At 39.5% G+C, this 16,694-nt stretch overlaps 1 protein-coding gene across 1 annotated transcript in view; it reads right to left on the bottom strand.

Annotated features, from left to right (window-relative positions):
- The window catches only part of LOC311108661 (zinc finger protein ZFPM2-like), a gene marked incomplete at both ends in the record, with an annotated part of 149,020 nt that overhangs the window by 100,509 nt on the left and 31,817 nt on the right, over nucleotides 1-16,694 (bottom strand). The window contains one exon of the mRNA XM_084151357.1: nucleotides 6,084-6,208. Coding sequence (XP_084007483.1) covers nucleotides 6,084-6,208 — 125 coding nt within the window. The remainder of the gene's footprint in view (nucleotides 1-6,083; nucleotides 6,209-16,694) is intronic.

The following is a 16,694-nucleotide window of genomic DNA, read 5'->3' as shown; positions in this document are numbered from 1 at the left end:
TCAGACTGGCCAATAAAAAGAAAAGATTAAGATGGGCAAAAGAACAGACACTGGACAGAGGAAGATTGGAAAAAAGTGTTATGGACAGACAAATCGAAGTTTGAGGTGTTCGGATCACAAAGAAGAACATTTGTGAGACGCACACCAAATGAAAAGATGCTGGAGGAGTGCTTGATGTCATCTGTCAAGCATGGTGGAGGCAATGTGATGGTCTGGGGGTGATTTGGTGGTGGCGCCATAACATACCCTGTGGACGGCACTTGATTGGAGCTAACTTCCTCCTACAACAGGACAATGACCCAAAGCACAGCTCCAAACTATGCTAGAACTATTTAGGGAAGAAGCAGTCAGCTGGTATTCTGTCTATAATGGAGTGGCCAGCACACTCACCGGATCTCAACCCTATTGAGCTGTTGTGGGAGCAGCTTGACCGTATGGTACGTAAGAAGTGCCAATCAAGCCAATCCAACTTGTGGGAGGTGCTTCAGGAAGCATGGGGTGAAATCTCTTCAGATTACCTCAACAAATTGACAACTAGAATGCCAAAGGTCTGCAAGGTTGTAATTGCTGCAAATGGAGGATTCTTTGACGAAAGCAACGTTTGAAGGACACAATTATTATTTCCATTAAAAATCATTATTTCTAACCTTGTCAATGACTACATTTCCTATGCATTTTGCTATATTTCCTATTCAAACTCATTTCATGTATGTTTTCATGGGAAACAAGGACATTTCTAAGTGACCCCAAACTTTTGAACGGTAGTGTATGTTTGTAATTGTCAAAGACTATTGTCAAAGACTCCAGCCACCCTAGTCATAGACACCCTAGTCATAGACTGTTCTCTCTACCCCCAAGCCATAAGACTCCTGAACAGCTAATCAAATGGCAACCCAGACTATTTGCATTGTCCCCCCCACCCCACCCCACCCTCCTATTTTACGCTGCTGCTACTCTCTGTTTATTACCTATGCATAGTCACTTTAACTCTACCTACATGTAAATATTACCTAAATTACCTCGACTAACCTGTGCCCCCGCACATTGACCCTGTACCGGTACCCCCTGTATATAGCCTCGCTACTTTTTACTTATCTATTTTTTACTTAACACTTATTTTTCTTAAAACTGCACTGTTGGTTAAGGGCTTGTAAGTAAGCATTTCACTGTAAGGTCTACACCTGTTGTATTCGGCGCATGTGACAAATAACATTTTATTTTATTTAATTAAACTTACCATTAAAAAGTACCATAATGATTGAGTGTCCATATAGCTGTACCATGGTATTGTGCTGCTACTGAGTAAACCTCCAATTGTTCTCCACCATTTCAACCTATTAAAACCTCAACCCATCCCAAGTTGGATTGTCATCTCAGCGACTGGCAGACCACCCCTGTCCACCTGTATCCTAGGGCCTTTGAGAAATTGGGACCCATCCTTTACAAAAAGCACACAGTGCCACCACAGTACAGAAGCAGATTAACTGCCAAAAGCATTTCCAATGCCCTCACCTCAATTGCATTATAAAGTAATTTTAAAGAAGATAGGTATATTTAAATTATATACACTACCGGTCAAAAGTTTTAGAACACCTACTCATTCAAGGGTTTTAATTTATTTTTACTATTTTCTACATTGTAGAATAATAGTGAAGACATCAACACTATGAAATAACACATATGGAATCATGTAGTAACCAAAAAAGTGTTAAACAAAACAAAATATATTTTATATTTGAGATTACAGAGGATAGCCCTATTTGGTAAAAGACCAAGTCCATATTATGGCAAAAACAGCTCAAATAAGCAAAGAGAAATGACAGTCCATCACAACTCCTGCTCGCATACACACACACAGGCTCTAGCATTTGCAACCATTTTCCTTTTTCACTCACTTAACTACACTTTTCCAAACACAAAAACACACACTCCACCTTCTATCACAATATATTCGCACATACCCACATACTGTGCCTTCTATGTCTTCTGTTTGCTGTATTTTTTTATCCCTACAATGTTGATTCCTGTCTAATTTCGGGCTTTTAAGTACTTTTGTGTTCCAGTTCCTTATATTTGAAGATGTATTATTTCAATAATTATCCTTTCTTCTAATGCTGTCTTTTATCTATTTATAAATACTATGAATAGAAAGTCGACTACTAATTATTTGTACAACATTCCCTATCTTGAATGGTACAGTGTATTTGTAGTTTATTGTTTTATCAATTGTTGTATTTGATTGTTTTTCCGTTTAAATTTTTTTTAAAATCCCTACCATGGATAGTGTTGGGTGTTCCATTATTTTACTCCTCTATGGGAACTTTGCATTATTTAAAATAGCCATGGAGAAGTCTTGGTGTCTCGGAACAGTTGATTATCAATGTACATGTTTATCGACTACGACAGCTACATGTTTCCCTTGAAGTCTATTCACCTTGAAGAGTGGGTACCGAACTTTGCGCCGTTCTGCAATTTCCTTCAGGAACTGATCATTCATTCCTATTTTCGTGCCAGCGAGTCTTTTACCCAGGCTTTTAACCATTATTTTATGTTTAAAGAAAGCAAATTTGGCAACAATTGGGTGCTCGTATCTCTGACCTCTCTGTCCTAAACGGTGTACACATTCAAGTTTGATTTTGTCGACAGTATCGCCTGGGATCTGTAGCGCTTTAAAAAAGGAATTCTTTCAACACACTTTCAGGATCTTCACCTTCACTTTAATAGCAGTAAGTACCAGATATTCTCACATGGATCTAGTCTGTATTCCAAGTAAGTCTTCTCTCAGAAACATGTTCTTCTTTTTAAGTTCTTTAACGTCCGTTTCAATAGTATTGACCTTTAAGCTTGTTTGTTTCTTTCTCCATTGTCGCAGCTTTTTCATCACTCATTTCGAGGCTCGCCTTCATCTAATTTATTTATTTACTGACAAGTTCAAGTACGTCCACTTTGTCATTTATTGATTTTAGCAGGTCGGTTTCCATTCTTACCGTACCAGGTGGTGAAAAGCAGTTTGGTTCTCCGTTTATTCCATGGTTCCTCTCCGACATCTTATGACTGTGTTCATAATATTTATCAATAAACTTCTCTAGCCTTATACATTTTTGGGGGGTTATTATCCAGCTTGAATGTTATTGCCCATGAGTAAATAGATCAGTGTATGTCACGGTTTCGGCCGAGGCTGCCTCTCTTCCTTGCTCGGGCAGGCTTCGGCGGTCGTCGTCCCCAGAGTACTAGCTGCCACCGTTGTATGTTTCGATGTTCGTTTGGTTTTGTCTTGATGTTGTACACCTGTTATCGTTTAGCGCTCATTATTGTCCTATAAGTTCTCGTTGTGTTTTGTCATGTGTTGTGTGTGATTGCGCTACTGTTGGTTGTCTGTGCTTCGTTGTTTCCTCCTCTGTTTGGAGAGGGTTCTCGCACATGTTAGTGCGCATTTTGTTATTTACGCCTGTGTGCGTATTTTCTTGCCTCCGGGCTTTTTATGCTCGTGTTCTAAGTGATTGTTCACTAAAGTCTTTTGGACTAAGTTTCTGCGTCCTGCGCCTGATTCCTGCACCACACCCACCTACAGCACCTACTGACAGTGTAGTACTACTATTTAGTCAGTTTTAGAGATATTGAATATTGCGATTTTTCATGAGGCATTCTGCACCGCCATCTGCAGTCCGCCTTCTCTGTCCCTCTAGTGCAGGGGTGGGCAAACCTTTTGGCTCAAGGGCCACATTGAGTTTTTCAAACCAAGTGAAGGGCTACATACTATATGCGTGACAAAACATGTGAAGCCTTTATTCATTTTCACATTGACACGCAACTACTAGTGTACTGTAGGTGTACATATGCTTGCAGAACAATTCTACCCTTGTACCATCTTTACCCTTGTTTTTTGTGAAAAAAAAAAAATCACTAATTTTCACTACATTTATATAATTTATAACATCACAGACACAGTCAAACATACACACAGATCCTGCATTTCTACCCTTGTAAAGTACAATCAAACTTACAGTCACAATATGCAAACTTAAAAAAAATATATATATTATATGACTGGAGACATGCAAAATGTAACAGCAGTTGTGTAAAAAGAAACTATTCAAAAATTTGAGTGAAACATATGGTAAGAGCATCCGTTTCATTTGGAATGGTCTGTTTTTGAAAACATATTAAAGAACAATTCTCATCTCCATTTTGAGCCATATTTACAGTAATCCAATCACCTCAGCCCAAATCTGACTGATGAGTTATTACCTGTATCCAAGTGCATTGCTGGATAATTCTCACTGCATAACCATCACCATGAAAAAGCATAATCCTTGCCTACCCCAGTCACGGTTATTCAAGTCTTAATGTGAACAATGGGTATCTCAGTCTCAATCTTGGTGAATTCTGAGAAGCAGCGAGAAAACTCAGCATGCAGGTCGGTCAAAGTGCTACTGTATGTCTCATGCGATGTGGGCGCGTTCAGTGTGGCCAGTCGGAAAATGAGCGAGAGACCAGCTGCTCATTTGTCTGGAGAACAACATAAGTTTGGCCTTGAATGCTTTCACGTTGGAATACAGTTCATGCCCAAAAACACAATTTCCCTGCAGTTTCACATTTAGATTGTTCAGGTGCCCCAATATGTCCACACCGAAAGCAAAGTCGCCCAGCCAGTCTGTGTCTTTCAACTCTGAGAAGTCGTCAGCTTTACCAACCGTATCAAGGAACATACCTATCTCCCCTCTCAGTTCCCACACACAGCAAAATACTTTTCCCAGGCTTAGCCAGCGCACATTTGAATGGTACAACAAGTCCTGGTGCTCTGCCTCTGTGTCATTGAGCAGCTGAATGAACTGACGATGGTTAAGCCCGTATAAAGTTGACTAATTTTACAACCACTTTCACAACATTTTCCAGCTTTAACACACTTTTACACAGGGCTTCCTGATGAATAATACAGTGAAGAAATATACATTCTTCCGAGTTAGTAGGCCAATGTTTTTACCGGTTTGATTTGGTGATCCATCTGTTGTGACGTTTGTCAGTTTGCTCCACGGTAGATTCATTTTTTCCAAGCAGGCAGACACCCTGTCATATAAGTCAGAGCCCCTGGTTGTTCCCATCATTGATTCCATCATTGATTTGCTGTCCATTCTTCTTTAAACACGACATTCAGAGTCCACTTTTCTCATTTTCGCAGCACTCATTTTTCACGTCAAAAGTCGTCAAGCAATGAAGTGGCTATGATGACTGAGCGCATTCTGAATCTGACTGTAGGCCCAAATACAGAGCACGCTGCCAGGCTACAGCGCCATCTATTGGAGGTTGTTTGTATATTATGGAATTAGTAATTTTAGGCCAAAAATCGTAACTCAAAGATAATAATATTTAACACATTTCAAAAATGTATCGCGGGCTGGATTGAAGTGCCTGGCAGGCCTTACTTTGCCCCACCTTACTCTAGTGTCACAGTATTACTTTAGTCACCTGTGTAATGATCATGCTGTTTAATCAGTTTCTTGATATGCCACCCCTGTCAGGTGGATGGATTATCTTGGCAAAGGAGAAATGCTCACTAACAGGGATGTAAACAATTTTGTGCACAACATTTTTGAGAAATAAGCTTTTTGTGCATATGGAACATTTCTGGGATCTTTTATTTCAGCTCATGAAACATGGACCAACACCTTACATGTTGCGTTTATATTTTTGATCAGTATAGTTCATGAAAATCTAGAAATGTTTGACGTCATTGGGAAGTTCTTTGAAACATGCATTGTATATTTTTATTTTTATTTTACCTTTATTTAACTAGGCAAGTCAGTTAAGAACAAATTCTTATTTACAATGACGGCCTACACTGGCCAAACCCGGACAACGCTGGGCCAATTGTGCGCCGCCCTATGGGACTCCCAATCACGGCCGGTTGTGATACAGCCTGGAATCAAACCAGGTGGTCTGTAGTGACGCCTCAAGCACTGAGATGCAGTGCCTTAGACCGCTGCGCCACTCGGGAGCCCATATGGACCCATCCAAATATAGTTATCATATCGTTCATATCACATCTCCAGAACATAAACGGTGTTCATTATTGAGTAACCTACCATGTCACTTCCTGCTGTGGTCATTTCGATCTTCCCCTCGAAAGGACCCCATGTGGTGCCCACAGGAAGTGTCTGGCGAGAACGTGTCCGCCGCTCTGTACCGTCATCGAGAATCTCCAGCTCTCCTAGAAAACAGAACACAATCAGTATTTCGATTATTTATTAACATTCAATCATAGCTCAGCTTGAGTTCATAATTCTTTAATAAAAACAGTTTTCTTCTCCATACTATCTTAATGAGGCACCACACCACTGCAGTAGCATTTTCAGTCAGAGTACTACTGTATGATAGTCTTCGGTATACTCTTAGAAAAAAAGGTGCTATCTAGAACCTTAAAGGGTTCTTCGGCTGTCCCCATAGGAGAACCCTTAGAGCACTTTTTGGTTGCAGGTAGAACCCTTTTCGGTTCAATGTAGAAGCCTTTCTACAGAGGGTTCCACGAGGAACCCAAAAAGGTTATTCTACCTGGAACCCAGGTAGACAACATTTTGCTAGAGAACATTTATCACAAGGTCCCTTCAGTGTATTTCAGGATGACTTCCTTCCTCATCATACTGAACACCACCACCATCACCATCCTCACTGAGCCCCTCTTCCCTCTGCAGTCAATTACCAGATCATAAACTTCACTAAAGCGACTCTCCATAGCCTCGATCCTGGATGACCTAGTTGTCTCTTTGATTAGGCTTTAGCCCCAGCAGTTTGGCAGCCAACAGATAGTGGATTAAGCCTCTTTGTCCATCCAGTTTTGATGTGAACAGTGGAGGAGAGTGTTATGAGTTGAGATGGAATTTTGAATACCTGAGGGCTATTGGCTACTGGCAAGCGGATTATCTTTTCTAGCCCTATTCCTAACCATGATCTTGGAGTTGATAATTTCTCCTGATGAAGTCAAAACTCTGACCCGAAAGAGCGTTGGATATTATTGACAATTTCGATGTATTTTGGGAACATCCTCAGTTCTTAAAAAGAGACAGCTTGCACCCGAACAGAAGAGGAACTAGGATGCTGAGTGCTAATATCGAAGCGGTACTACAACAATTATGGGATATCAGTCCTTGCCCGCAACAGGTAACCCTCTTTGACTCTTGTTTTAATCCATGTCCTCATTTGAGGTATAGGCCTAATGGTTCAGTTCTAGGCAATCTTGTACTGTATCTATTCCAATTCAAGCCAACCACATGGCATTTTCTAATAAGGGGTTCCCTGCTAAACATGTCATGTTCGTATTTGAAACTCCTTCTGATCTGAAATCCCGCAGCTGCGGCCTTGGACTGATTCATGTAAATGCCAGAAATCTTATTTCGAAAATTTATTTTATTGTAACTCTGGCTTCTCAGACAAACGCGGACATGGTTATAACTGAAACTTGGCTAAAGAAGTCTGCGCCAGACTGATGTGTCTCTGACTGGTTATAATGTTTTTAGATCTGACAGAGTTGGCAGAGGGGTGTCGCCATATACATAAAGAGCAATTTAAATGTTTCTGTCCATTACCACCTCTGTACCTAATCAATTTGAATGTCTAGTCTTAAATCTGGCCCTTGGTAATAATGCCCATCTGACGCTAGTGGGAATTTATCACCCTCCTTCAGCCTCCTTATGTGCTCTTAGCAAATTGTCTGACCTGCTGTCTAACTATGCTAAATCCGAATGATTAATAGTGGGTGATCTTATTCTGGATTGGTTGATGCCAGTATCTGATAGGCGGAAAGATATTTGTATTGAGCTAAACCTAACCCAGCTGATAACTACTCGCCTCAACTTTAAACACCCTGAAGAATCGACTCTCTTTTATATTATTCTAACAAATGCCCCTCATAAATGTACAGCCAATGGGATATTTGCTAATGAGTTCAGTGACCATTGTCCTATTGCCTGCATAAGAGATGTTAAATGACCTAAATCTCGCTCACGCATTAATACAAATATACATTTTTATGAGCTGCGGTTGAGTGACTAGTGGGTTGTGTCAATTATGACTGACTCAGATCAGGCCCTTACTTGTTTTATTTCCCTGTTTAACTCTGTTGCAGATAAACATGCACTGTACAATAGACTATGGATAAAATACATGAATTGGCTGAGAAATTACAGGATTTTTTAAAAACTTGGGCTAAGGCTAGACTGTATATAACCTCCCTACTGTTATTTTATTTTACTGCTGCTCTTTAAATATTTGCTTTTTTAATTTTTTTCTTAAAAACTGCATTGTTGGTTAAGGGCTTGTAAGCATTTCACTGTAATGTCTACACCTGTTGTATTCGGCGCATGTGGCAAATACAATTTGATTTGATTTTGATTCTATGTATGAATGGCAGTCCTTCAGACATTTGAGAAATAGATGTATATCTCTGGTTGGAAAAGCAAAATCAACAGATTTCTTGAATTGTGTACTGGAGAGTGGTGGTAATCCAGCCAACCTCTGGAAACAAAACTCCACCCCCTCATTGCCCCAGTAGGTCTTGACAGTCTCTGGTCCCATACTAGACTAAATGGACATTTGTACTGCTTTTAATAACAATTTTGCTTCAGCTGGCCACCTAAAAGGATAGTCTATGAAAATGTATCTCATTCCACTAGAGAGAGTCATTTAGTCAGAACGGATTATAGAGAATAATGCTCTAACATACTCACTCATATACAGTGCATTCGGAAAGTATTCAGACCCCTTGACTTTTTCCACATTTTGTTACATTACAGCCTTCTTCTAAAATGGATTAAAATCCTCATCAATCTACACACAATACCCCATAACGACAAAGCAAAAACAGGTTGCACATTTATTACAAATAAAAAACAGAAATACCTTTTTTACACAAGTATTCAGACCCTTTGCTATGAGACTCGAAATTGAGCTCAGGTGCATCCTGTTTCTATTGGTCATCCCTGAGAAGTTTCTACAACTTGATTGGAGTCCACCATCAATTCAATTGATTGGGCATGATTTGGAAAAGCACACACCTGTCTATAAAAGGTCCCACAGTTGACAGTGCATGTCAGAGCAAAGGGAGAAGGACCTTGATCAGGGAGGTGACCAAGAACCCGAAGGTCACTCTGCAGAGCTCCAGAGTTCCTCTGTGGAGATGGGAGAACCTACCAGAAGGACAACCATCTCCCCATCCAACCTGACAGAGCTTGAGAGGATCTGCAGAGAAGAATGGGAGAAACTCCCCAAATACAGGTGTGCCAAGCTTGTAGCGTCATACCGAAGAAGACTCAAGGCTGTATCGCTGCCAAAGGTGCTTCAACAAAGTACTGAGTAAAGGATCTAAATACTTATGTAAATGTGATATTTCAGTTTTTCCTTTTTTCCTTATTTGCAACTGTTTCTAAAAACCTGTTTTTGCTTTGTCATTATGGGGTATTGTGTGTAGATTGATGAGGAAACAACAACAATTTAATCAATTTTAGAATAAGGCTGTAATGTAACAAAATGTGGAAAAAGTCAAGGGATCTGAATACTTTCCGAATGCACTGTACTTTATTTTCATTTCAACCATGTGATGTATATGATGTATTAAGTACCTTGCTAAAGATCGATGTAAAACAAATTCACAGGGGCTGATTCACTTGACCCCTTCTTACTACAGCTCTCTGCCCCATTCATTATTGAACCTTGAACCTGTATTTTTAACTTAACAATTGCTACTGGTGTTATCCCTAAGATTTGGAAAGCGGCACATGTCCTCCTCCTACATAAGGGTGGAGATCCTTCTGATTTAGATAATTACCGCCTAATCTCCAAGTTATCTTGCCCAGCCAAGGTATTAGAATCACTGACCAACTCCCAGCTAATAACTTTTTTAACTTCTCACTCTATTCTAAATATGCACCAATCTGGTTTTAGATCTGGACATAGAACTGTTTCAGCCACTATACTTGTTTTAGATGGTGTGAAATTGCCATAAAATTGATCATAAAAAACATTGTGCTGCCTTATAGACCTTTCCAAGGCATTCGACACCGTTGACCATTCCCTACTCATTCAAAGACTGTCTGAAATGGGCCTGGATCAGGAGTCTAGCAAATGTTTTAAGGACTATCTGTCATTTTGTTACATTACAGAAAAGCCATGTTGATTTAAAACTTGTACTTAATGCAGGCAAAACTAAATATACAGTTGAAGTCAGAAGTTTACATACACCTTAGCCAAATACATTTAAACTCAGTTTTTCACAATTCCTGACATTTAATCCTAATAAAAATTCCCTGTCTTAGGTCAGTTAGGATCACCACTTTATTTTAAGAATGTGAAATGTCAGAATAATAGTTATTTATTTCAGCTTTTATTTCTTTCATCAAATTCCCAGTGGGTTAGAAGTTTACATACACTCAATTAGTATTTGGTTGTATTGCCTTAATATTGTTTAACTTGGGTCAAACGTTTAGGGTAACCTTCCACAAGCTTCACACAATAAGTTGGGTGAATTTTGTCCCATTCCTCCTGACAGAGCTGGTGTAACTGAATCAGGTATGTAGGCCTCCTTGCTCGCACACGCTTTTTCAGTTCTGCCCACACATTTTCTATAGGATTGAGGTCAGGGCTTTGTGATGGCCACTCCAATACCTTGACTTTGTTGTCCTTAAGCCATTTTGGCACAACTTTGGAAGTATGTTTGGGGTCATTGTCCATTTGGAAGACCCATTTGCGACCAAGCTTTAACTTCCTGACTGATGTCATGAGATGTTGCTTCAATATATCCACATACATTTCCTTCCTCATGATGCCATCTATTTTGTGAGGTGCACCAATCCCTCCTGCAGCAAATCACCCCCACAGCATGATGCTGCCACCCCTGTGCTTCATGGTTGGGATGGTGTTCTTCGGCTTGCAAGACCTTCCTTTTTCCTCCAAACATATCGATGGTTATTATGGCCAAACACTTCTATTTCTGTTTCATCAGACCAGAGGACATTTCTCCAAAAAGTATGATCTTTGTCCCTATGTGCAGTTGCAAACCGTAGTCTGGCTTTTTTATGGCGTTTTTGGAGGAGTGGCTTCTTTCTTGCTGAGTGGCCTTTCAGGTTATGTCGATATAGGACTCGTTTTACTGTGGATATAGATACTTTTGTACCTGTTTCCTCCAGCATCTTCACAAGGTCTTTTGCTGTTGTTCTGGGATTGATTTGCACTTTTCGCACCAAAGTACGTTCATCTCTAGGAGACAGAACGCGTCTCCTTCCTGAGCGGTATGATGGCCGCGTGGTCCCATGGTGTTTATACTTGCGTACTATTGTTTGTACAGATGAACGTGGTACCTTCAGGCATTTGGAAATTGCTCCTAAGGATGAACCAGACTTGTGGAGGTTTACACATTTTTTCTGAGGTCTTGGCTGATTTCTTTGGATTTTCCCATGATGTCAAGCAAAGAGGCACTGAGTTTGAAGGTAGGCCTTGAAATACATCCAAAGGTACACCTCCAATTGAGTCAAATGATGTCAATTAGCATATCAGAAGCTTCTAAAGCCATGACATCATTTTCTGGAATTTTCCAAGCTGTTTAAAGGCACAGTCAACTTAGTGTATGTAAACTTCTGACCCACTGGAATTGTGATACAGTGAATTATAAGTGAAATAATCTGTCTGTAAACAATTGTTGAAAAAATTACTTGTGCACAAAGTAGATGTCCTAACCAACTTGCCAAAACTATAGTTTGTTAAAAATAAATTTGTGAAGTGGTTGAAAAACAAGTTTTAATGACTCCAACCTAAGTGTATGTAAACTTCCGACTTCAACTGTATGTTGTTCTCTAATTCACCGAAAAATGTGTCAGATGGGCTACATATTCACTCATTGGATGGTTCTCTCATCGAGCGGGTTCCCGCCTATACATATCTGGCCGTTTGGATTGATAACGATCTAACATCTAAAAAACATACTGATGAGCTAGTTAAAAAGCTAAGACTTAAAGGTGCACCATGTAGAAAAATTATAATAGTTTGTCTAATTTCAGTTTATGTGACAAAACAAGCAAGTATAGTGTAGAGAATCATTGTACCATCTAAACAGCTGTGAAAATATATTTTCCATATCCAAAAATATAGTAGTTTCAGCTGTTTGAAGCTGGTGTACAAAACTGAAAGTAAAAAGATGTTAAAACAAAAACGGAAAGCATAAAAATAGTGCACATAGAACAGCTCTACCACTTTTTACACTTGCTTTCAATGAGAATGACAGATCTATAACTCACATTTCTATGTGAATTTGGTCAGGTCACCCAAAAAGCTATATATTGCAGCTTTAAAGTGGGCTTCATTTTTAGAAATAGCTCTTGCCTCTCCATGAACAGCAGGAAGCAGATTGTACAGTACATTTTTCTTCCAGTTCTTGACTATGGTGACACCATTTACCAGAATGCAGCAGCCACTACAGTTAAACCTTTGGATGCCGTCTACCATAGCGCCTTGGCTTTATTACAGGTTACAGTTTTAATACTCATCACTGCATCATGTATCTGAAGGTCAGCTGGACCTCACAAAAATCCCACATATCACTTCATTACTCCCTTCTTGTTTACAAAGCTTGGCTCCAAAAGCTTCTAACATACCTCACTTCCCTGTTAAAATATATAAAAGAATAGATACCGAACCCGTTCGCAGGGTGGGTTAACACTTGAGGTCTCGCTTGTCTCCACAAAGTTTAGTAAATCCGCCTTTAGATTTAATGCACCACAGTTATGGAATACCTTACAAAACAAATTACACCTGGATTCCCTGGTGCTGATAGCATAGTTTAAAACTATGTTGTTAAATGAGTTCACTGAATTGTGCAATTGTTTCAATTGATTATTTTATGTAATAACCTGATGTAATGTATTTTTAGCTGTCTTGTAGTTTTTATATATTTTTGTTGTTGTATTGATGGAGTTTTTTTTCTCTCGGGGCACCATTGTAAATGAGACACTGGTCTCAATTGGGTTCCCCTGTATAAATTAAAGTTAATACAAAATAACATAAAAATCACCCAGTTTCAGGAGTCTTTTTTTTATGCTCAGGAGATCGACCAAATAGAAAGGCTGACGAACCTAAGTCTCAGGAGTCGTTTTTTCTTCGTGACTAAGAACTCAGATTACAGAGCGGCAGGGAGTTCCTGATTGAGTGGCCCACTGGTCTTGTTAAATGCAATGAGCGCACTGAGCATACCCGTAAAAACCTCACAGAATACATAAATCCAATACTCCAATATCCATTAAAAATATCTTCAAGTCTGTCACGCAATGCACATTTCCCCCTCCCTCTCTCTCTCGCTCTCAAAACAAATCAAATCAAATTTCTCTCTCTCTCTCTGATGACTTTCTCTGTTCTAAAAAATAAAATAAAAATTGAAGTTTGGTTTCGGGGGAATATTGGGGGCTAGGGAGATTTAAGGAACATTTTAAACTCTGTTTTCATTTTTCTGTCTCCCTCTCATCTTACTGCCCCACTCCCCCACATCAGTAATCCAATACACATGCTTCTATTGTGCTGAGATGAGAGGCTGGCCTCCTCCACTGCTGGGGACCTGATGCACCTCCGCTCCCTCGCTCCCTCTCGCTCTCTCACACTCCCCTCACTCCTTCTCTTGCTCTCTCTACAGCCTAATCTGTGAGGGACTTAAAGGGACCTTATCTCCAGGCTCTCCTGCTTCATTTCATGCTTGATTTACTTTCATTTGTCTGATAGGGCACAAGGATTTGGAGACAGCCCATATTTGGCTTGGGAAGTAAGAGGAAAAAAACATTTCTCAGGCACATTGTCGCAGGTTTTTTAGTTCTCTCTCTCTCTCTCTCTGTCTAGATTTCATGAAGAAGGGAATGATCTTGCTGCTGTGGTGCAGCAGTCTGTTTGAGTGCGTTGAGGGTTTCAAGCTGTTGGAGAATAATGAGGTTGTAGGGTGTGGAGTGACTTCATGATGTGCTGCAGCACAGTGATGGATGTGTCAGGTCCTCTCACAGTTGTACTGTGAGACCGTGTACAGCCCCTGCTGATGGTTCAGGGCTGAACAACCACAAGCTCAAGACTCAGATATACAGTATACCATTGATATAATCACCCCAACATTAAAGAAAAGGTTGTGTTCTGTGGACTGAAATCCCAATCCCACAAGCCTTGAACCGTCTAAATAGCCAATTCCACAAAACACTAACGCAATAATTCAAATATGCACCTTCAAATTAAATCACTCTGTATCCAATTGGGAGAGTGTGATATAAAGTTCATTAAAAAAAAATAAAAAAAAATAAAAACAGGCCTATAATTGAGCTCAAATAAATAAATAAATAACAGTTGTCAATATTAATGATACAATGTATTCCTTGATTGACTTCCATACTTCCTCAGTAACCTGTGTATGTTTCCTCTGGCCCAACAGCCTTTCTTTTCCTCCAACACACTTCCCCATCTTATTTTAGTCATTATCACTCCCCTGACCTTCCTGTCAAACCCCTTTGGGGTAGGGAGCATCGCTGCTCGGGTCAAGCCTTTCTAGTTCTATTCTTCCTTTAGATCTGCCACTCTCCCCCCAATTACAAACACTGAAGCCGTGAAGGGCAGCACAGAAGGCGGCTTTGCTTTCCATTCCATTGACAGACTTGAATTCAAACATCCAAACTCAAGCAGTCGTCCTCCCCCTCACTCACTTTGTTGTCTCTTGGTGTCTATATAACTCTTATTTTATTTCAATTTTGAATTTAATGTAATATCTTATGTTGTTCTTGTCTATTAGTGTTCTGTACTTTATCATGTATTTGTTCGTTTTATGTGGACCCCAGGAAGAGTAGCTGCTGCATGTGCAGTAGCTAATGGGGACCCTAATAAACTAAACTAAACTCACTAAAAATATAGGCTAACCTGACTGCGATAATTGAAATTCCCCTCACGACGTGGAATTTACTTAACGGCGGGTGTGTGAACGTTGATAAAGAGACTGATGATCCAGCAACACGTCTTTATCCATGCTGAGGTTTTAATTATTGCTGAGTTGTTTGTTGAGGAGATGATTAATATGCTGGAGAAAACCTCCTAATTGAATACCGCAACACTCCCACAATCAGGGAGGAACATGGCGTTTAGTTTTTTTGAAGATTAGAGGCCTTTATCATTATCAATATGAATATTATTATTAACAGCATTATTTGGTATCTTGGTTAATTCGGCTGACAACCAGGTCCCTCCTCCTCCTTCCTCGTTCATCCACATAGTGAGAGATCCATCATTTAGACACTGCTTTTATAAATGAGACAAAGTGAGGGTCAGGTGGACAAGTGTGTTGATAATATTCACCAAGGAGGAATTGGAAGTATAGCGAGATATATAATACTAGAGTGGCTGATGTTACGAATTACACTTTCAACACCTTTCAGATGTATACAGAAGCTTATTCACATTCTGAATGTCAAAAGTAAATCTTCCTTCTCTTACACAGTAAATCAAGGATAGTTAAAATCACAGTCTTTAAAAAATGTGGGTTAAATTGACTCTACTGGGAGTTATCTTAACCCTCGAGAGTGCTACACTTCCTGGAGTTAGTGTTGATAACTGGAGTTCATTGAGACGGAGTACTTTTAACTCCATTAAGAGTAACCAGAGACAGGGAGTTAAATCTATGGAGTTATCCACAGATGTGGGAGGGGCCTCATTGTCATATTTCCCAGCATGTTCTGTTACAGATAGATTTTTTAAATAATTTTTAATCTGTGTTTTGATTGTTCGCATTTGATAGTTTTTTTAAATCTTATGCTACACAAAGATAAGAAACATACATTTTTTCTAAACTAATACAATCTGTAAGTGGTTGGATTTAAAGCAACCGTTTGTGAGATAGTTATTCCAGTTTATGTGGTGTAGGTAGTCTTCATGTACTGGGATTTCTTCCCTACCTTGACAGGCATTTTAAAAGCAAGTTGTGAGTGATGTAAAAGTGCTGGATATCTTCCTGCAAGTTGGCTTCCAACAGAGATTGGATATCACATTGCAAACCAACATAATGTGACACATTAAGACATATTCAAATTAGGCTTTACGCCCTTATAACTCAAAGGAATTTGATTGTTAATTCAAAACAACACAGAAAAGTGTAAAATGGCAAGGGAGTTGATTAAAAACGACACTGAAAATAGTAAAATGGCAATTGGAGTTCAATTTAAGCAACTCTCTGAGGGTTGGATATTGACTTAATTTAGTGTTGCTTTAACTCCAAAAATATCAACACGATGACAAGAGTAGTTTTAACACAAAATGTGGGTGGGACCATTAAACCCCAAATAGTGTTACATTTTACTCCTTAGCAGTTGATGTAACTCTTGCTATTTAACTGTGTACATTTCCAATATGGCACTTTCAAAAATACCTTTCAGATGTATATGTATACTATACAGTAGATGTATCCTATATCCCTGATTTCATCACTTCACATAACTGTATGTCAAAAGCCAGGAGACTCCTTCTCCCACTCTCCTTTCAATAATACCTTTCAGATATAGGCCTATATACATGTACTGTATATATTTACGCACATCTCTGGCTTCACCACATCACATACTGTAATATGTCAAAAGTAAAGAGACTCTGTCTCCCACTGTATCTTCCTGCTCTTACATTTCCAATCCGCTCTAGCCCAGTGTGGCTGG

Source organism: Coregonus lavaretus (genome assembly GCF_964263955.1).
Source record: "Coregonus lavaretus genome assembly, chromosome: 3".
In the NCBI taxonomy this organism is placed as follows: domain Eukaryota; kingdom Metazoa; phylum Chordata; class Actinopteri; order Salmoniformes; family Salmonidae; genus Coregonus; species Coregonus lavaretus.
The sequence above is the reverse complement of the archived record's forward strand: the minus strand, read 5'-3'. Positions and strand labels throughout refer to the sequence as shown.